Genomic DNA, 23003 nt, shown 5'->3' on the forward strand with positions numbered 1-23003 from the left:
CAGCAGACAGCGGCGGTGGGGGACTGCGTGTGCTTATGGAGAGCAAATTGTATTTATATAGCGCTTGCTGCGGGCTAAAACAAAAACTTCATTTTAGAGACTAGCCCGTATGTTAAATGGTGTCATAATAGTGTTTGTTGGATTTTAAGATAGGCGATACGTCAACGGATCATCACCGAGATAAAATCAACATGTGACTTTGAATGCCCGAATTTCAAAGTAACAAAACTAGCTAAATAAGCTAACGAGGACGACTGGAAAAAATATATAATGAATATTATTTCAGATTAGATGGAGAACTTTTTGAACACCAGAAGCTGGTGTGTTTTGGGGCTAGCACACTTTTCAAAGTATTTCCCAAGAGTTATTCTGAGCGTTGACCACATCAAACAAATTTCTTAAATGAGGCCATGGATGCCCCTCTGAAGCTATTGCAGTTATCCTTGTTGCTACTCTCTCAGTTCTCCTTCCCGCCCTATAAATCCCCGAGATCTCAATCAGTCAGTCAAGTGTGTAAAGGTGAAAGGTCATTGGGGAAAAAATCCTAAAAAACAAATCTTCTAAGACTTTCTACTTTGTTACTTCGCAACACTGGCAGCGGAGGTTATGGGATGTATTTCATTACTTTGATATGCCCTTGCATTGACACTGCTGATGCTAATGAGGGTTATTTTTGGTGCCGCCTGTCCAGAAGGAGTCTAAAAACAGGTGCCTCTAAACCAATGTAGTCTCTTCCCCAGAGCTTTTCCCTTCACTCGGCTTAAGGGGACGAGATCAGCGGCACCATTGTGGAGGGTCGCCTCTGATAGATGAGAGGTCACCTGGGGAAAAAAAGGTAGCCACCGGGGAAATAGGATTGTCCCTTCCGTCTCATTTGAGCAACAGCCCCTGAACAAATCTAATACCATTCGTTGTGAAGTTACTCTCTTCTTCTGGTGTACTCTCGACGATGTAAAGTGTAGTTAGGAAGCAGGCTGTTTCTCATACAAAGAGAGGATCACAACGATTACACCTTTCATCGCTCCTTCACTTAGCTGCCGCACTTGAACACGCACAGCTCCTCCCACTTTGGGCCAGCTGCGAATTCTGCTTTGACAAGTTTCCGCTCAAGAATTTAGTAGTAAATTGTCCTAATCAAGTTGACGACTAACTTACGAGAATTGGACGCAATTTCCTCAAAGAATTTGGAACGATCCATGACGAGGTCAAACAGTTGCCTTCCTAGAATGTTTACCAACTGCCGAGACAATGTTTCAAGTCGCGTTTTATCTTGGGATGGGCGTCATAATCGATTGTGTGGAACTGATTATTGATAAACACATCTGAGTGCACTACTTTGTTGACAAAAATGTTGGTTGGAATCCAATTTGCGTGACCACAGGAGCGTTTGACTATCTTTCAGCAACAACGGTGCCTGTTCAAACACGCTGCGCTGATATCCGAGCGTCCATTTTGATTTTCCAACTAAATGTCAGGTCTCTGTTTTCACCTTCATAGGGAGTTCTACTATATTCTAATGCATAATGCATTTAGCATAATAAAAAGTAAAACAAGATGTGCATGAGAACTGCATGGATATGCCTGCTAAAAGATGGAAATGGACTTTGCAGTTTTTAAATGTTTAACCACATTAGGAGAGATTAGACAAAACAATAAAACAGGTTTACAGAACATTTAGAAAAAGAAGACTGTAATGAGTGACATCAGGTAGCTTGAGGTCAGAGTTTTAATGGCTTTTAATGGAGTCTTAAGGAAAATGACTTTGATTGGGTTCACCATCTAGCTCAGTGATGAATGTTTTGTTTTCTATTAGCTGCTCTAGACAGGTCATAAAATAATCGTATACAAGCAGAATTTAATTGAATGTAAAAAGTGCAGGTGAACAGCCCCAGGTAGCATTACTCATTCATGGTGAGCGCATCCCATCTGCCTTCTGATGCATGTGAGAATGGTGTCTGTGAATTCTCTCACGACTAGTTAAGGCACTCAAAAAACACAAAAATGAAAAGTGCGCGGTGAGGCTGGCTCGCTGTCATTTAGCTGTCATTCAATTACTGTTGCACTTGTCCTGCCAATACTTTAATTACACTCTCAATAATTGTTTTGCCACTTTTGAAGGAGAGAGGAGAGTGGAGTTTGATGAGGAGAGAGGAAAATTGGACATAGAGGCTAACGCTCACCGGCGCACACACACACATAAGCACACGCGTATATACAAACAGAGATACCGCATCCGGCAGCTCCGTATGCTTAGGCAAATACAATCGACTCGGATTAGATTTTATAATGCCACCCACATCGTACATCTGGAGCACAAGAGACCGCTTTGTCTTGGTTTATGTGCCCGGCAGCGAGCTGATGATGTGGGCGCACGGTAGCTCTCGGCCCGTGTGCATATAATTGCTCCTCAATAGCATTATAGTGAAGGCCTGCTTCCAGCGCTCCCCGCTTGACTTGTCTCACCACTTTTTGGAGGTCTTAACATCACTAAGCACACACGTCGCCCTCGCATGTCACCGTGTTTATGCTAGCTCGAGCGTTAATAACATGTTTATTAGTATGTGCGTGTGTGAGATCATACGCATGGACAACACAACTAAAAGGAAGGCTTGCTTCCGTGTGGGTGACTGAATAAAAGTGTAACAAATATGCTTTACTAAATGAATGCAAACCTTTGCGTGTTTGCATGAGGTGAAGGTAGTGTTAGCTAAATTTAATATATACAAAAGTATAGCTAATGGATTAGAGCATGTTTACCTCCGCCTGCTTTTTTAAGATAGCTTGATGAGGAGCAGTGTAGAAATTTCACCAATGCGCTGTTGATACTCGGACCGAAAATAAAAAGTGTTATACTGTGTCTCAGTGTGACTTAGAGAAGTCAGCCTACCTTGGGAAAGGGAGCATATGGCTTTCTGCTTTTAGTTAATGACGCATGTGTCATGCCTCGTTCCCAGTTTTGCTATGTATAGGTTGTCATCGTTTCTGTGTGTCCTGTTTGCTCGTCCCTCCCTTCCTGTGTGCCCTTGATTAGTGTATTCACACGCACTTGCCTCTCGTTACCTGTGTCGTATTTAAGTTCTGTTTGCGTGTCACTCGCCGTCGGAGCATTGCCTGAGAGATGTGGACAATGCATGTCTCACTGTCACGCGGTTTGTTTGGTTCTTGTCTTTTGTTTCACGCTTTGGCGGTCAGTCCTTTTGGTTTTGTTGTTTAGTCACGTCAGTTTGCCAGGTCTGTCTTTTGAGTTCCTGCAATAAACCCTGGTCCAAGCTGCATTTGGTCGTCCTCGCTCCATTTCTACACTCCGTTCGTGACAGCATGTGGATAACCGCAATCTTCTTTGTAATTTAAGTAGAAAGAAAATATATGACTGTATTACAGGAATAGAAAAAAGGAATGGCACATATATAAGTCGCTCCGGAGCATAAGTCGCATTTTGGGGGGAAATTTATTCGACAAAATCCAACACCAAGGACAGACATGAACGAGCAGCAACAGGCTAAACGATAGGTATGCTAACGTGACATAAACACAAACGAAGAGCTGAGAACGGGCCTGACGTAACATTCAGAGTTATTAAAAAAACTATTACATAAATAACACGTTTATAAAACCATCTGTGTCACTCCAATTCATTAAATCCATCGATCGTCCTTTGTCAACAATCGGTGCGCGCCGCTGACGGCGCTTGCGCTTCAAAATATTCCACAGGCCCATATAACGATATATAAATTAGATATCAAATAACTATTATATAAGCAATAATATTATCAAACCATCTGTGCACTCTAAATCATTAAATCCATCGATCAAATTCCTCGTCCTTTGTCAACAACGCCGCGCGTGCGCCCTGACGTCAGCCTCGTCGTTATTCCACAGATCTAGTATATAACTAGATTGTAGCGTTAACAAAGTACAAGGAAAGACGTGGGTTTGGTAAACGGCTCTTTATTTAACAAAACAAACTTCCAGGCGTGTGGCGGCGTGGACTTCCAGCCACGGAGGCGGAAGAGAGATCCATAGAATAGGACCGGGCGTGCGTAAAAGCCATGACCGAGCCCCATCCACCGTCCCCGGACAGCCACCCGGCCGAGCGCCGGCCCTCGACTTCCATCCACGGAGGTGAAAGAGAGCTCCGTAGAGTAGGACCGGGCGTGCGTAAAAGCCATGTCCGAGCCCCATCCACCGTCCCCGGACAGCCACCCGGCCGAGCGCCGGCCCCCGACCTCTATCCACGGAGGTGAAAGAGAGCTCCGTAGAGTAGGACCGGGCGTGCGTAAAAGCCATAATAGTTTTTCAAACCTTCTCTGTCACTCCAAATCCTTAAATCCTTCAAACTCTTCGTCCTCCGTGTCATTTAGAAATAAAGCCGCTAATGATGCCGGTAGTACGTGGGCCCTTCGTCATCTTCGTCATCCCGTGATCAATCTTTGTCCTTTTTGTAAACAACCGCCGCGCCACGCCGCGTCGCGCTGCTGACGTCACTTGAAATTCAAATTACAGTAATCCCTTGCTACATCGCCGTTCGTTTATCGCGGTTTCACTTTTTTTTTTTTGAAAGATTTTGAAAAAAAACACATAAGTGGCTCCTTATTATAAGTCACCCCCCCGACCCAAACTATGAAAAAAAATGCGATTTATAGTCCGAAAATTACGGTAATTGGGGCCACAGCATCATTGTATATGTACTGTTTGACCTCATTCTGAAGGTCTTTGTAACTCATCCATAAATTGAACACGCTATCATGTTATGTGCGAAATCGAAGCATCCCCTTGTACTTGACTATATAAGCACTCAAGTGCTTTCACGCACACTGATGAATATGCAGTCTGAGCGGTGGAAACAAGGCTAGACTCTTCCCCCAATGATCTCGATAAGAAAAGGGCAACTGGCGCTAGCTTAAGCATTCTGAAATTGCTGTCCGAGGACTTGAACACTACGGCAAATGCTCTTCGGGTCAAATTAAAACTGTAGTGTAAATGGTGAGTACCACTCCCAATTTTGTAAACGCGCACTGAGAATTATTAGCTTAGGCGCTATTGCAGTTAGCACGTAGTGTGCAAGTGCTAGGTGGAAAAAACATTTGAGGCACAGCAGCATCGGTGCTTCCTGGAAATATATAGTTTGACAACGACTGCACCGAGAGTTAAAGGTGTTGTTATACATATTAAAGAGCTGAGGAAAAACGGTTAACAAACCAACCAGGAGAGGATAGTAAAACCGTTCAGTACAATCACATTTTATTGGTTTTATTTATTTCCACTACAAAATAAGACCTGTAATTTGATGTTGGTCATGGGTGACTTAGTTTACAGCTCACAGACTCATTACAGTGATGGACACTCGTCGACCTCCTGAGTACCAAGAGCCACCTCGCGGATTCCAGTCAATAAAGTCAAGGGCACGAGAGAGGCAGTTGACTAATGGCTTGTTTGTAACCGTGTGAAGACGCTATAAGATTCCAAAGCTGTGGGACCACTAAACAGAAGAAGCTTCTTCAGTTCCATCGGTATTTCAAAAAAAGTCGTGACACTCAGGAGATGCAAAGTGGCAAGGAAAGTTTTGGATGGCAAGGGATTTGAATCCAGCAGCGGTGAGAAGCTTAATCAATAATCATGATCCTGAATCTAATGGAAAGTCTTGATGGATTAGAAGAAGTTGGTGCAGGATATATGAGTGTAATCTTTCATCAGTGCAACTTTCACAAAGGCGGGCCTTCCTACCGACGGGAAAACGAATCACCCTGCTAGCCGTTGTTTGTATAATATGTTGCGGGTTTCATATGAAAGCCATCTATTTCGAGCCGACTTGTTAATTTAGTCTTTCCGCGGCTGAGGCATTGATCGATTATGTGATAGATCAAGACCATGCATACTTTATAAAGACTTTATGAGAGATGCCAGGGAGAGAAATAGATGCGGGTGTTATTTCCCATTCAGTCACAGTCCATCTTAAAATTCACTCAAGCTACACCGTTTGATTTGCCGCTTTTACTCAGTGGTCCAATGAAGTTCTCGAGTTTGAACGCTACATGACTTAATCGCGTTGACGTACATATACGTATATAGGGTACTATTTAAATATATTGTGACCGACAGAATGATTGTTCATTCACATTACAGTCCCAAAAGAGCTTGGATCAGTCGCTGCTCTGGCCCCGCTTTACTTCATCTTGCACGCTGCTCTGGCCCCGCTTCACTTCATCTTGCATTCAGCACATGCAAGCACATAAATTTTTCCTATCTCCCATGTGTCCACATCTCCTCAGTTGCTTTCTCATTCCGTGTCAGAGGTGCTAATAAGAAGATGGCACTATGATATGTCACATGACGTCTTTGCCATCCAACTCCAGCCAAGCTCGTCGCCGAAGTTCTCCCTCATTTGAGAGCAGACAGGACGTGGGTGGCGGCCCTCTCGCAACTCGGGTGGCTGCTGCATCTGAGCCACGGGGAGCATGCAAGGACAGAAAAGGAGGCCACGCGTTACGCTTTATGTAGCCTACAGGGGCAGGTGCTCTTAACCGCAGGTGTTCTCCACCTGACAACTGCTCCACTACTACCTGGTCTGCATTTAGATGAGCTTGTTCCTGAAGGGAAATATTGAAGGAACATTCCAACAGGTTATTTTTTTAGAACAAGGATTTTCTACTGGTTTTATCCGTTATAACCAAGAAGCAACTCTTGGACCACTGTTTTGGCGGAATATTATTTTATTTTGCACCGAAGCAGGATAGACCTATACAGGCTATTTGTTTTCATCTGTATGTCTATTTTGGGAATCTCGGTTACATTTGACATCATTTGGATGGGTAAATTATTTACAAAATTAGCTGGAAAATAAATTGGGTCTAAATAATGAATCAAATTTATTTTTAGAAATGTTACGATTATTTTCCATTTCCGATTTCGCGGACCACCTGCAATACCGCCACAGACCACTAGAGGGCAACCGGTTGTCAATCCCTATTTTAGATAATGACGAATATTTTTCTGTGCATGTTGGTTGAGGTCTGCGCTCACCTGTTGTAGCTTTTTTTGTTTTCTCAAGTTTATATTAAATTTTTGTTTGGTTGCATTATCCTGGATAAATTAGTTTTGTACTACATTTAGGGGTCATAGCGCCATCGGTTCGCAAGCGGGTAAGGGTGTGGCCTGAGGGTGCCTCTGATGCGCTTCGAGACTGCTTTGGCATTACTGACTGGGAAATGTTTAAGCAGGCGGCCACTTGCAACGATCAGACGGACATAGAGGAGAAAACTGACTCTGTTTCCTCTTACATCACGAAGTGCATTGATGATGTGACCCACTCGAAATTCATCGTCACTCGGGCTAACTGGAAGCCATGGCTGACAGGGGCTGTCCTCAGGCTGCTGAGGGCCAGGGACAAAGCCTTCAGAGCGGGGGATGAGGCTGGCTTGAGGACGGCGAGGGCCGACCTGTCCCGGGGCATCAAGGAAGCAAAATGGGCGTTCTCTTGCAAGATTACCGCCCACTTCAAGGACAGCAGGGACGCACGGAGCCTTTGGCAGGGCATTCAGACCATCACGGACTACAAGCCGGCGCCGCAGAGCTGTGAGGGCGACGTCCGTCTGCTCAACGATCTTAACCGCTTCTTTGCTCGCTTCGACGCTCAGAACAGCACTTGCCCGCTGAAGACCCCTCCCCCTCCACACGAGCAGCCCCTGTGCCTCTCTGCCGATAGCGTGAGGAGGGCGCTTGCCGCTATCAACACCCGTAAGGCGGCGGGCCCTGACAACATCCCAGGTCGAGCGCTGAAGGACTGCGCTGGGGAGCTGACGGGTGTCTTCACGGACATCTTTAACATTTCCCTGCAGCAGGCCATCGTCCCTTCGTGTTTCAAGGCTGCCACCATCGTACCTGTGCCGAAGAAACCTGCTCCGTCCTGCTTCAATGACTACCGCCCCGTGGCACTGACACCCATCATCATGAAGTGCTTTGAGCGGCTTGTCATGGAGCACATCAGATCCATTCTCCCCCCCACCATAGACCCCTTCCAGTTTGCGTACCGAGCCAAACGGTCCTCTGAGGATGCCATCTGCTCTGCCCTCCACTCGGCCCTCACCCACCTGGAGAGAAGGGACTCGTATGTGAGATTGCTGTTTGTGGACTTCAGTTCTGCATTCAACACCATTGTACCACAGCGACTCATCTGCAAACTCCACAAGCTGGGCCTCAGTACCTACCTCTGCAACTGGCTACTGGACTTCCTCTGTCAGAGGCCTCAGGTGGTACGTGTTGGCGACAAAATCTCCGCCAGCATCACGCTGAGCACGGGGGCCCCCCAGGGCTGCGTGCTTAGTCCGCTGCTCTTCACCCTGCTGACGCATGACTGCACTGCAACCTACAGCTACAACCGCATAGTGAAATTTGCTGACGACACGACTCTGGTGGGTCTCATCACCGAGGGCGACGAGACTCAATACAGGTTGGAGGTTGACCTTCTGACCACGTGGTGCAGGGACAACAACCTCCTGCTGAACCTCAACAAGACCAAGGAGATTGTTGTTGACTTCCGGAAGGGTCACACCCAACACCTGCCGCTGACCATCGACGGTGCTGTGGTGGAGAGAGTGAGCAGCACCAGGTTCCTGGGGGTGCACATCAGTGAGGATCTCTCCTGGTCCACCAACACCGCATCGCTGGCGAAGAAAGCTCAGCGCCGCCTGTACTTCCTGCGGAAACTCAGGCGAGCAAGTGCTCCTCCGGCCGTCATGACTACATTCTACCGTGGCACCATTGAGAGCGTCCTCTCCAGTTGTATCGCTGTTTGGGGTGGTAGCTGCACTGAATACAACATGAAGGCCCTGCAGCGCATAGTGAACACGGCTGGTAAGATTATTGGTGCTTCACTCCCCTCCCTGAAGGACATTTACACCTCCCATCTCACCCGCAAGGCGACCGCGATTGTGAGTGATGTGAGTCACCCCGCTCACTCTTTGTTTGATCTTCTGCCCTCTGGGAAGAGGTACAGGAGCCTGCACTCCCGCACCACCAGACTCACCAACAGCTTCATACTCCAGGCTGTTAGGATCCTGAACTCTCTCCCCCGTTCTGCGTAGCGTCCTGTACTTTTGCGCTATATTCTGACTGTCTGCTGTATGCACACTTGCTCCATTTTTGCTCCTCTTATTTATTATGTTATTTGTTTATTTATTATTTATTCATCACTCTTATTTATTCATCGTTTGTGCCTTCTTGTTTTTATTTTTTTGTGTTGTTTACTTGTATCTATATTGTGTACTATGTCTCGTCACCGTGGGATAGCGGGAACGTAATTTCGATTTCTTTGTGTGTCTTGGCATGTGAAGAAATTGACAATAAAGCAGACTTTGACTTTGACCTATTAGTTTACCATCTGCTTTACAGCCATATTTTATGGACTCCTGCATACAGGAAAAACAACCACTTGTATGCTCAATTCTTGAGCCCTTTTGTTTCAGTGTTTGATAAATGACCAAGACCAGCTCCACTCCAAACTCGTCAAGGTGCCTATTTGTTCCCCTAATTACCATTTTGCTGCATAATGACAAAAGAAAACGCAGCCTTCTAGTCATCATTACGAGTGTGAAATGGTGGACAGAAAAATACCAATCGAATGTTGTTGCTCAACACTCACTTGCTAATGAAACCCAAACACTGTGGAAATGTCTTTGGGTTTCATTTCAATTTCTTTCCTCGTAGCATATAAATGTATGACGTGTCTATAAAATCTAAAACACTTGCAGTGATGACAATTTAACACAAAGTATACATTTGACATACAACATAATAGATTGACAAATGTTAAGCTAAAAATACAACAATGTTATAAAAAATGACATCAAATTGCCTGTGAAATTTGTCATCACACAATTCTAGCATGAGTGTCCATGAAGGGCATTGGGTAGACAGCAGTCAATCATCCGTCAAATGTCACTTTGTGAGTGCTCTTATGCTCATATGAGTACAAAACATCCTCAAATCCTCCTGGCGTGGCCATCGCACCAAGCCTGGCCCGCTCACAGTGTGAAATGTCCTCTCAGCTCTTGAAGTCGCAATGACATTATTCACGTGGAAGTAGCTATTACTCATTTTGTCTGCATTTCACAGCTTCAAATGTATTTTATGCACCTGGAGAATTGTTTAGCTTGAATGCATTTAAATGCTTGACTCTCTGTCACGCTGCGCGATAACTGTCAGACAAATGCCTCTTAAATGCGCTATTTAATTAAAGCACAAAGGCAGACAGGAGGAGTCTGAAATTCAGGCTAAATAGTGTTTTGTGAGTGCATGCATTATCCGCCACAGTAGACACCAACACCTGACCACTACTGAAATAGCAGCAGGCAGAAAATTGTTACTGGTAAAAAAAGATAATGAGGGAAGTGATGTGTTAGTTTGAATTGAAATGGAATAAAAACGGCCATTTTGGCTATTAGCTTATAGAGCCTGAAAACACACAATTTGAAAACTGGTCATTGAGTGTGATAGCTTGTTAAATTGAAAGATATTATTAACACTGACGATGGTTGTTGAAGATGATGGACAGTCCTATTTCGTTATGCGACGGAAAAGCCCTCACAGTGCCGAGGGCTTAGCTAGCGACCGCCCCGGCTAACCTTTTTTCTGTATTTGGTCATGTGACTTGACAAGCTTTGCCCTTCGGCACTGTGATGTCATTTTCAGCCAACAGCAAGTGGCCTTGTAAGGCAAAACTCCTTACAAAGGGACATTTTATACATTTTTGGGGGGGCTTGTGTGAATCATTCTGACATGTGTAAGTAAAACATTTCAAAAAAACTCTATATTTTACATTATATCTTTGTTAAGTGTAACCTACCCTACGGCATATGGACTGCAGTGCCCGTGAGACATTTCTCCTTTCCACCTCATTCACAGCATAATGATATTTTGCATTCTACATTGTGGCAGCCATGCTGACTGGACACTGCTCGAGATCTGCCTGTCCAATTAGCACTTTCTCTTACCCCTGAGAAGTGGTCCCTTTCCGCATGGTTTAACTCCCCGCATATGGGCCACATCACCTACAGGTACGAGAGCTTGTTACGCTTTCAACCGGTGTGTTACGTAAATTCTAGATTTTTGATGAAGTCCTGCCTCCGCTATCTTTGTCTAAGGCCCGCCTCTTGCGTGACTTTTTTTTTCCCTTCGGAAACTGTGCATAAGTCACCTTGGTATACTGTACGTCCGGCCGTTTGGTTTCTCTTTTATGTGCGTGTAAAATAAATGACCGCTGAAATCTAAAGGAAACAAGCGCCTGTCAGGACCAACGGGGCTGTGACTTATAGAGTTTCTGATCAAACGGCTCAATGGCTTCTTCTACTCTACTGTCACATTTACTCAGTGAGCAAATCCATATACGACCCCCCCCCCCCTACTCCGAGTTTAGAATAACGGTGATGTTTTGTTCAGGGCTAGCTGCGAATGATCACTTGACTACTAAATGTGGGCTAACCTATTTGATATCATTCCTATTAACGTCAGTATGACATTATCATCGCCCATAAAATATTGAATTAAGCAGACTAACAGGGGATGTTGTTAGTCATGTCTACTTGTTGCCAAACATTGCGAGATGACATTGTCATTGCGTGATGATGTCATTGCGTAATTACATAGACCATTTTGTGGAGGCATTATTCAAATGGACCCGCTCAACTCAAGCAGAATTTTAATGTTTTTCAATTGGGGTACACAGACAGAAAATAATTGATGTTATTAAGAGAGCTAAATGCATGAATTTGATCAGTTTTTAAAAATACAGGTAGAGCTAACTTTGTTGCTAGGGGATTTTTCAATAGTTGCTGGGGTAGTCTGAAAAGAAATTTGTGATAATAGAAAGTATTTCTCGTATTTCCTCCTCAAAAGAAGGTTCTCCCTTGGTTCAAGTTTTATGAAAATGAGCTTCGTAGTATTTGCGTAATCCCGCCGCCGAACAAACATACAATCGAAGGCGGAGGAGGCAGCGCTGGTGCTCCAGTGCTGAGAATTTGCATATCTTCTCAGGGGGTGTATTTCCTTCCCCCTTTTTTTTTTTCAGTTGCATAAATGAAGTCTTTTTTTTTTTTTATCAATCCAAGCAGCGGGACGCTAGCATCCATCAACAAATAGTAATCCTGATTGGATGCCGCATTTTATTCCAGCTAACTGACACACGTCATCAAAAACGTCTCCTCCGCATCACCCTTCTTTGACCTTGAGGAAAGCACAAACAGCCCTAAAACTACTCAATAAAAAAGCCTCCATCACTGTTCCACTTTGCGCTAGCTCTCTTTATTTAAGAACCTTTACGTCGCCATGATGATGTCGTGCATGTAATGGACTCACTCTTAGTGACCTGTGAGTGAAGACTCCCATTTTGAATTGAGACGGAGCGCAGACTGTAAGCTTGAACCCACTTCGACCTTCTCCTACTAAAGAAGACAACAATGTAGCGTTTGCCATTAAGAACCTCTTTGAGTGCAGATAAATATTAGCGGGTGAGAGGGGCAACACGCTCGCCAGGTTTAAATCCACATTTTTACGATCGCTACAAGATTAATCAAGAAGAGGCCAGGCTGATGTCAGGACATAAAACCATGCCGGGTGGGATGATTGAGACGTTTAGGACGCAGTCCATAAGTTAGCTGCAGCACAACCGCCTCGTAATTTGGTGAAAAACTGAGGGATTATTATAAGAAAGTAATACCTCAATTTTTATTTGCATAACAAATAAAAATTGTGCAAAATAATAAGTGGAGAAGACTTATCTCCATCAAACTTTGCTAAAAGCAATTTTTTAGTGTTGTGGCTTGATTTTTAAGGAAGATTGAGTGCAAGGTCATCATCAAGGTGTCGTTTAGTGTCTCCAAATCCCGACTTCAATCGACCTCAGGTGCGCCGTTAACCTCAAAGCCGTAGCCGGAAGGCTGCGCACCCCGATGTCAATCCGCTTCCTTATTTTCCATATGAAACGCGTTTACCTCCTAGTTTGTCGGCCTTGTCGAGCTCCTTCTTTCCCGGAGGACGCTTGGGAGGTGGGAAGAAGAGGAAGACAAAGAAATGACGGGATGAAAAGGCCAGCCTTGACAAGCCAGGGGGAGACGAGGAGACGGCGACTGGGGAGAAAACAAATCTACTTATTGAAGGCAAAGTGCGGGTGGTTGTCACTCAACGGTGTGGAAATACCTGGTGACACCTGCTTATCGGCGTATATTTGGGTCGAAGAAATGTTGGAAGGGATTCGACGCATTTGAATACATTAGCATCTCCGTCCCGCTGTGCAAATATCAAAGCTCAATGAGGCTTTAGTTCCTTGTTCTCTCAAGTAAAGGCCATTGAGCTGGTTAAATAGCTCGCCGGGGTGGATCCACTCATTTTGAAAAGCAGCGTGAGTGACTCAGGTGCATTTGCCACGCTCTCGCACATGGAGACACAAAAGAGCAGAAGTGGATGATATGATTTTTCTTCTCCCTGGCATGATAGCCATTAATCATGAGCTGTGTTGTATTGTCAGCCTCCACGGCCACTCCCTCTCTTTCCTTGCAGCCTGTCATTTAACAAGCTGTGACACATGACAGTGATGCGTGTGCCTCTGAGTGATGCCCGACTTTAGCTTCTATTGGAAAGGTATTGAAATGCTCGGGCGCAGGAGCAGGGACGGGACGGGGGGGGGTCAGTGATAGCCATGAGATTGTATTACCCGACTTGCTTATGACAGAATGTTAAAATGGCAGCAGTGCTCGCCTCCTTTTCAATTAAAGCTGGCGCTGGCGGGCGCAACTTAGCTTTGTCTGGCAAGGTGGGCTACTGTGGCGTGAAATCAGCTCCCTGGAAATGCTTGTTTTTGTTTCAATGAAACAAAAAAACTCGTGTTTTGAGCAAAAATGGAACCGCTCACAACAGACTCAAGCTCTTTTACCCAGAATGGAGGGGAAAAAAAAGCATTTTTTTGCTGCAGCACATTTATTTGACTTAAAAAACATAATTAAATCAAAAATCAGTTCCACTAAAAAGTGTTTTGAAATTTGTGTTTGTGCACACAGGCTCGGTGTCCCTCAGTGTGTTCCTGGTCTCCTTAGCAGTGACAGTGTGTGCTGTTTGGCTTGTGGCTCTTTGTGGCGTCTGCGGTTGGTGTCAACGCAAGCTGGTGAGTGTATGCACCCACGCACGCATGCACACACACACACACACACACCAGCCCCCCCTCCCCGCACATACACACACTAGCTTCCAGCCACATTAGTAGCTCTACAAAAAGCTTTACTAATCAGAGATGCTTAAATGTCACTGTGTGCTGTGAATTTAAATCTTCAAAGGGCAATTTATTGAAGAAATAGCAATGTGTGCAAATATTTACGCGTTTCTCTAATCCAAAATAATGATGCGCGCATGTTCATTGAAGTGAAATCTTTGGCTTGTTAGACAGTAATGAATAAAAACCGATTACAGAAGCTGAAACGTGGGGCCCCTGTTGCGTCACTTTCCAAAAAGCAGCTTCAAGACTGTAATTCATTCCCAGAAGCCGTTACGATATTAGCCAAGTGTGCTGACACAGCCTCGGTTAGACGACAACAAAGATTGAGCGCACTGACCTCTGGTAAGGGCACATCATTGTGATTATGTGCTATGAAATGTGATTGATTAAAAGGGAGGCAACCCCTTATCAGTCAGTCGGAGCTGCTTGCCAAAACTGCCTTTCCCCCTCGCTATGTCGCTTTGGAGGCTCCAAAATCTACTGCGGGTTGACCGGGAAAGAATTTTTTTTAGCCGACGCTAATGTGATGAAAGTCGCGGCAAAGTCGATCGATCAAAGTTGTCATTGATATTTTCTCTGATTGTACGGTAACTTTTTTGTGCACCACCAACCGGTTTCATGTCAAGTAATGTTAGGGAATAGAAACAAAAAACAAATGGGTGGTTGCCGTCAGTGAAGATTTAGAGACTCGCGGTGACCAAAATTGTCAAAGCTTGCGAGGCTAAACGCGATTGTCCTCCACTGCCAGCCTATTTTCATACTCACAGTCCCACGCAGATACATATATGACGACTTTGTTGCCTTCTTGGCTGGATATTTTGCTAAATATGCCAACATGGATGTGAATACCAATCACGCTAATATTACACTAAGGTGTGAAAACAGTTGCTAGCATGCTAAGGGTGTTAGCTTTGGTTGTAAGAATTCAATTGAAGCACGTGTATACATAAAGGCTCTACATAAATTACTAAAATATTAAATGACTAAAAAATAAATGATTAAAACTTCATTGTAAACTGGGAAGACGAGACGCTTAAAACATCACATTAGCGATTACGACGACCTACAAGAGCAACGGTCAAGAAGTGTTGCTGTGAAACTTATTGTTGCACAGATGGCAGGCCTCGACATCCAAGCAGCCCGTGCAGACAACAAGCTTCTCTACATAATGTTTGCATTAAAGACACGCCCGTAATGGGATTGTAACTAGATTACACCATTATAGCGTATACGAAGCAGGTGGGTAATGATCTCAGTGCCGTACTGTCCCTTCTTATTTTCTTCACTGAAACGTGTTATATGAGATATTCCACCTGGAAGGAAATGGAGCAGGGAATGGCTTCTGATTTCCTGTTGCGAAGCGAGAGAGTCGAGCGGCCCGGCTCTTTGGAAGTCCCTGCGGCCCTCTCCGGGAGCTCTGTTGTAAATGGATCTTATTTCTAGCGTGTGACATTGCAGCAGCAGCAACCCGACAGAGCGGAGGCTGTGCGGGATGAGGCGGCGGGTGATCTGCTGGCCTCGCGACCCGGTCCGGCGCATGCGCACACGCGAGATGATGTTGTTCTTTCTTCTCACGTCAGTGAGTCACAATTTGGCCAGGTGTGAGGGTTGAAATGTGGGTTGAGCTCCTTGTCTTTCGACTAGTGTCTGCCTTTCGCCGGTGTGAAGGCACATTAAGCACTTTGGGCTACATGCTCGAGATAATCGAGTGGAACTGTGATAAATGCGCAGCCATTTATCCTCGACAAATTGCTGGTGTCATTTGTGGTGTCGCCATTTCATGTGATAATGTCGTCACCGTTAAAGTTTTCTGTGGGCTGTGTCCTACATTAACTAATATTGTGATTGGCATGTTGCACAAATCTCCTTTCAATGTATTGTCTGGCTGTGGCAGACAGATTCTTTTGTTAACATGCACTTTAGTCAACAATATCCTTGTAGACACTTGCGTAACAATCTAAAGGTCCAATACAAGATAAGTATGTAAGGCCTTGTAAAGATAGCATCATGCTTATTTGTGTTTGAAGAAAATTTTTCTCCTTCCTTGCTTCTGAACCTGTCCAACGCTCCTTTCGAATCCACATTCTTATTTTCAGACTTTAATTACCTGCTATAAAGTACTACTTTTGTCTAAATGAAGCTCCTCAACTTATTTCCTCTGCACCAAGATGACACAAGAAGGCGCCAAAGCACAACTTGTGTCTAAATGAAACTTCTCAACTCACGTCAACATACGTCCATGGTTGCAGGATGCCACAAGAGGGCGCCAAATAAATCAAATTGTATAGCTTTTCAATCGCTTGAGTCTGAGCACAAAAATGTGAGTTTGTATTTGAATGATGACAAATAGGTGTGGATGTAGTTCACAAAAATCTTACTTCTGGTGATAGTCAGCATCTTGTGTTGTTTGTAGCATTTTGTGACCACTAACAAGCACACAAATAGGGCTCCCTTGATCTTTTTTTTTTTTTAGGAGCCCTATATGTATTCCCTGGACTCGTCATTAGAATGTAAACATATTGTAATTTGCATGAGCACGTTGCATGCCTTTAATGGAGGTTATACTGTGTATTGACACAGGAGGAACGTTAAAGAAAAGCAATCGTGAATCTTTCTTTTTGTCCGAGTGTACTCTTCGACGGTGTCAGCTTTCATAAAAGCAAATGTTTGCCCGCAGCTTCACGTGTCACTCGTGAGGAGACCCGTGGCAGTTTTGCTTCTGATTCATAGGTTAATACACAAGCCGTTTTGAGTAAATCTTGCTTTCGGTGTTTTAGCTTCGGCAACCGGCGCAAAACGTTAAACTAAGATGCCTGGTTTTTTTTTTTTGTGTATGCTTGGAATAGTTTATGAAGTTGGAGGTTGGTTTTAACGTCATTGGTAACTGTAAAGCTCCTTATGATTGCTGACAATATTTAAATGCAGGGCAAATAAATTCATGTGGAGCTGCGGGTTTTGCGTTGTTGGGATTTGAACGAATCAGTGTTGGTGTTGCTAACATCTATTTCAACAGCGGCAGCTACTTGGCATTCAGAGCCTTCTTCTCTGAGCTCTTTGCCGTTTGGTGCGTGACATAACTGTGAGCGTGGATGAGATAGGACTCGACCACATTCGGAGCTCCATTGACTCCATTGTACAAGTTTTTTTTATTTGGGATCAGATTGGATGTTGCGAGTCTCACGAGGAGAATGGCAAGGGGACCAATTGGCGTAGTTGTGAAAATCAATGATTGCAGTGCTTAAATAAAATAAATGAGTCTGATAATGACTAGCCATTAGCATTATCTAAAGCCCAGATGCAAATTGTGCTAATATGTGATTTCAAGTTAATTCCAGTTAACATACAATAACATTTTAACAGATAAAGGATCATTCTTCTAATGATAGTGTGATGTGTGTAATATTGAGCGAGCATGTGGACTCTTGCTGTCTTAGTTCAAACAAACACAGCTGGGTGTTGGAAGGCACAATGCTGCCAACTGATGCAGACAGAATGCTAGCTTCTTTCATCCCTCGTGTCTCGAGCCTTCTGAAAAAGAAAAAAAAACGCTCATCATCACTGCGGGCAGTCTTCCTCCACTTAACCAGACTTCTCTTTAGGTCTCCCCCCCTCGTATGAAAATGCGTTTGGTGTAGTTTGCCGCAATTTGGATGGCTCTCACAATTAAGCTGTTTTGACTGGATGGCTCAGAGCCAAGCGGTATTGTAGTCGTGAAATTCCCTTTGTCATGTGGCAAAAAAAGTAGCAGATTTAAATTAGGCTAAAGTATTTTCAAGGGTATTTGAGTGGAGGATTAGAAGGGAATTGCTCACTCTTCCATTTGGTTTGCTTTAACTCTCATTTGGGCGCTGAACTGATTTTTTTCTGGATCGTGCATGTCGTAAGAGCTTTGTCATATGCGATGGATCCCTGCAGCATTCATTCGTCTCACATGCTCACATACAAGTGTTTAGGAAGAAGGTGGCGACTGTGAAACTGTTGCATCATGCGCGCGTGTGTGTGTGCGCGCGCGCGCGTGTGCATGCGAAAACGAAAGCAGTGGGACCTCTGCATGTTTGAGTCTATTTTTATTTTCACCACCAGTCCGCTTGAGACTTCCTGCCTCACTCACTTGGCACCTGTCCCGCCCCTCGTATCCTCCCCGCGCCTTGGGCTGACACATTTATTTATTTGTTTGTTTGTTTGTTTGTTTATTTCAATATTATTTATTTATTTAATATTACAATTTGATCATTTTTATAATTGTATATTATTATTTGTTTATTTGCCTGTTTATTTAGCAAAAATATAATTCAAATTTTTTTTTTTGTTGCTTTCGCTCTCTCAGGACTGTACTCTGTCTTTTTCTTTGTCTCACAAATGTCCTGAAATGTTTCCAACACCACTGCCTGGGTCCAAACCTTTTATCTTTCGAGATGTGGGCTTTAGTTTGAAATAATATCAAGCGTTTTCTAGGAAAAGCAGTTTTCCTGGTGCCCTATCCTCATATAGGCGTCGGAGCTATTTGCATCCCGATGTACTCTGTGAATGAATCATAGATGCGAGTCATTTCGGTCTATCTCAGAAACTCATACATAAGTGCAGTGCTTGGCTCTTAAGGACTGCGTTCACATAGATGGGCTCAAGATGGGCCCGTGTACGCTCCAGCGGTAGTCATCAAGCCCTCTGCAAACAAATCTTTCTCTCGGCACGCCTCATCAGTGCACCTCCTGTTGTCAGAGTGTGTATCGATCAGACAAAGAGTTAAGACCTTATTGTTAACTGGCCTACAAATCTATACATTTACTGGACATCTGCAAACCTTTCAGATCAATGCTTACATTGATTGCAAATACTAATACGGACCTTTTAAAGAGACTAGAGATGATCTCCATTGTGACGATTGCCAAACACATTTGATTCTAATGAGCTTTTCTAGTAGAATGGTCAGGTCATCTGTTTAAAATCAGAATGGAGCAGGACTTTCCACTTTTTTTTTCCCCCAGTGCCCAGACGATTACCATTAAAAAGGCAATTGCCATGGAAATTTCTAGGTGGCTTTGATTGATAATCATAGCGGCAAATGGCACTCCACTCCACTGCAGATTTGATTTGACTAAGAAGGGTATAATCAGGAGAGCATCAGGTAAAGGACCGGTGTTGAAGTGATAAAAGGGGCGGGTTCTTCACCTGCTTCCCTAAGACAAATGCACGCTAACCTTTTTGATTTTCTCTACGGTGTCCCTCCCTGCGCTGACTCGGATCAAGGGGAAGAGAAATAAACCGGGAGTGGAAACGGCAGATACTCCAGACTCGGCTCGTGGGCGAGGGGAGAAGAAAGCTATCAAGTAAGTGCCTGCTAACTGGTTGCTTTTGAATAATTTGCTTCATCTTTAAGGCTTTTCAATCGAAACAATGAAAAGAGGCCTGTTGTTCATTTTCAGAGGCGGCGTGATCAAACGATGACGGAATTTATCCGTCATGTTAACAGCGACCGCTCGTATTGGTGCGTGCGGTCGGTTTGCCGTGACCGTGTTAAGTTTGATAAAACAAAGTGTGTGTGCGCTGACATTCAATTATTTATTTTTTTTTCCTTTGCGGAACGGTCTAGTGTAAAGGTATGAAATGATTTTCAAGGTGCTTTTCTCCCTCTGATGAATGAAGGCTATAAGGTCAAGACTGGAAAATGTCAGCTTTGTAATGCTAAGTACAATTCTTAATTCCACAAATGTCTTTTGAACTTGTTCATCACATCTTTTTCTCCTTCTATACCGCTGTTTACTGTTTCTCTCTGAATGTCACGCTTTTTATTTCATACTTGAATGGTTTTAAGATGTGACTCTTTTTTGGGTGACTTCTCATTATGATTTTCATTTATGTCCTTCTTACTCGCGGGGCTCAAGCAGCATCGATGTGCTCTGTTGTTCATCTCGGCTTCCGATTCTTCTCTTTGTGCTTTGTCTTTTGTTTCCCGCGCTGCCGCAGCTCCTTGAATGCTGCTGTGTGACATCAGTGATTCTGCTCACCTTTTCCTCCTTTACTACTGTGATTGATGTCTCATGCATTTATGTCTTCTTACGTCCATGTTGGGGGGGGAAGCTAGGACATCCAGATATCTGAAATCTCACTCAAACGTCATCACACGCTATCGGTGACTTTTCCCCATTCAGGCTGAGAAGCAGCCTCCCATTTCACGCATCTCTTCTCTATCCCGAGAAGGGAGCCTTGTTTCAAAGTGTGGGTTAGTGCCAAGGCTGTCCGCAGTTGTGTTGCTCTGACCTGTCTTTCTCTTTGGCCGCAGTGATCTAGACAGAGACTTTTGGAATAACAATGACAGCAGCACAGTGCAGCAGAGGTGGAGCTCCTATCCGCCGAAGGAGTTCGTACTTAACATTTCTCCCTATGCCCCATACGGAGACCCACGCCTCACACTCAAGTGAGTCTTGGTCCGAGACTGGTAAGAGTCCCTCACCCTTGAGCAGGGCTGTAACGAGACAGGGACGCCACGCTTTGCTTTTCTTATCCCTCTCTCTCTCTCTATCTGTGACCCCCCTCCCTCCCCCCTCGGCTTCACAGTCACCACCACTTACCACTCATCTAATTAAAGCCATTCCATGGGCCTGCCAAACGACATTTTAAATCAAATTTAAAAAAAACATTTTTTTTTGTAATTCGAGAAAACTTTTATTTCCACATGAGTAATGAGGCGAAAGGCTCAGTTTAAAGGCCACTGTATAAATATTCTAATGCATTGCAAAATGAATACAAATTGCGCCTTTCGAGGCCGAGTGTTATTGTTAAATGTAATTTCCATGAACTAGTGTTAGAACAAGAAAAACAAACGCAGCCAATGTAACAGTACTGCAGGGCAAATGGTTACTAATGATTACTCATAATCTGCTCTGGAAACGGGAGTGGGGGGGAAAATGTCACACACGCACATTACAGCGTCCCCGTCATAATTCCTGCAGAGCAGCCCCGAAACTCCCTCTGGCTCCTTTCTGCCGATCCTCCTCACTCCCTGTCACCTTTTAATGAGCACCCAGGCACATGTTGCAAAGCCCGCTACAGCCCTGCTGGTCATACTAACACCTGACCTCTAACCTCTTTCCCATGGGTGGTAACCATGGAGACGGCCAACCCTCGTCGTTTAAGATGATCGTACGTCTTTGTTGTTGAGGGTTGACCGTTGGCCCGGTTTGCAGTGTGATGCCAACGTCGTTGACATTCGTCTGTGCGCTTCCTCCGATCTGCCGAAACTAACACCGAACTGCATGTTCTGTCGCTCACGATGGAAGTCAAGGCATTTTTACGTGAGGCAATAAAAGTAAACGCTCAAGCAAGGTCAGACTTGTCACCTTCCAGGCAGCGCGAAGGCTTCGATTTCCCGCTACCGGAAATCTGTCAGATAAACTATCTAATGAATGGTCATTTTCAAAAAGGCTGAGCTGTTGAGTGTGTACTAAATGGCCTGGAGACATGAAGCTGCAGAAGATGATGGCTGCTGATTCCCGTCATTCCAAGCCAGCTCTGCTTGAGAGAATTTAAAATAAAAATGATCCATAATAAGGCTGCCGTTTATTGTCCATAAAACTGCTCGTTATTTTGTCCACTTGTAGTAATGGACAATTTCCCCCCCTGCAAAATGGATTTCTTTCTCAATAGCATGCCAGAAAATATATCGGCATTGACAAATGGAAAAAAAATCTGCAATTTGTTTTTATAAGGAGACAAAGGATGGCTTCCCAAAAAATAACTGGTCGTATTCTATGATTTTCAAGCAAGACAGTTACAAGATTATTTCCTGTTGAAAATTTCCTTGAAATCAGCAGCTCTCAGCTCTCTGTCATGACAGCACTGGGCCTCATTTATCAAATAGGTTCTCTGATCCATTTGTAAGGAATGACTACATTTTAAAGTCTGTAGAACCCCCCCCCCTCTCTCTCTCTTTTACAGTTTTTTTTATTTGGCTCTAGTGACAACGACACAATTGCTGGATTGACAGCAATCATTTGTCATACAGTATATGAAACTGAATACTGTATTTGATACGCCATCTTATCAAAGGGGAGGAACTGTCAAGTGTCAAGGATAATGTGGCCATATATTTTTTTATACCTTAGGCAGTCAAGAGATTGATGCCAGATTTTACGACACATTCCTGTAAATACCCTTTGTTGATTTATGAGCCCCCCCGTTCATTTACACGTTCCTACTTTTAATATAAGTAAGACCTTGTTCACCTGAGGCCCAGGTCTCGTCGTTCCAGCGATGTCATCCGTGATTGATGACTTATCCACGTGCGCATTCGGGTCAGTTGGTCACAATCAAACGTGAAGGCTGACCTTCAAATGGAAGCAAGACAAATATTTGCCTTCACATTTGTGATTGGACATGATAATGAAAAGCAGTCGTGTCAGCAGATGGCACTAATGTGCTTTATTTTTTTCATTACCGCTCCTTTCAAATTTGACGTGATTAGTTTCAATCCCCAAAACAGCCGTGAGTTAGCATTCGAGTTGGCAACAAGTCAAGTTTTGATTCTAAATTGCAATCCCCATTTCATTGGAACGCCGTTAAGCTAAATTTCACTTTGAGCGAGTCGGCAAAATGCTCCATTATTTTCACTCCGCTATAAAGCACAACTCGTCGCCACCGTTGAACTGCCTCGTCTCGAGCTCCCCGACGCATAAATGAAAGAGAGAATGAGAGTTTAACGGGCAGCATCCACACAGCCATGAGATCGGCACGCTGGTCCCAGACGGAG

At 44.2% G+C, this 23003-nt stretch overlaps 1 protein-coding gene across 3 annotated transcripts in view; it reads left to right on the top strand.

Annotated features, from left to right (window-relative positions):
- syt7a (synaptotagmin VIIa) overlaps positions 1-23003 on the top strand; it is a 69029-nt gene that overhangs the window by 16873 nt on the left and 29153 nt on the right. For 2 of the 3 annotated variants that reach the window (XM_037253566.1, XM_037253568.1), the window contains exons 2-4: positions 14046-14149; positions 19505-19584; positions 20538-20672. In XM_037253566.1, coding sequence (XP_037109461.1) covers positions 14046-14149; positions 19505-19584; positions 20538-20672 — 319 coding nt within the window. The remainder of the gene's footprint in view (positions 1-14045; positions 14150-19504; positions 19585-20537; positions 20673-23003) is intronic. The other variant, XM_037253567.1, reaches the window with a different exon arrangement.

Source organism: Syngnathus acus, chromosome 6 (genome assembly GCF_901709675.1).
Source record: "Syngnathus acus chromosome 6, fSynAcu1.2, whole genome shotgun sequence".
NCBI lineage: Eukaryota > Metazoa > Chordata > Actinopteri > Syngnathiformes > Syngnathidae > Syngnathus > Syngnathus acus.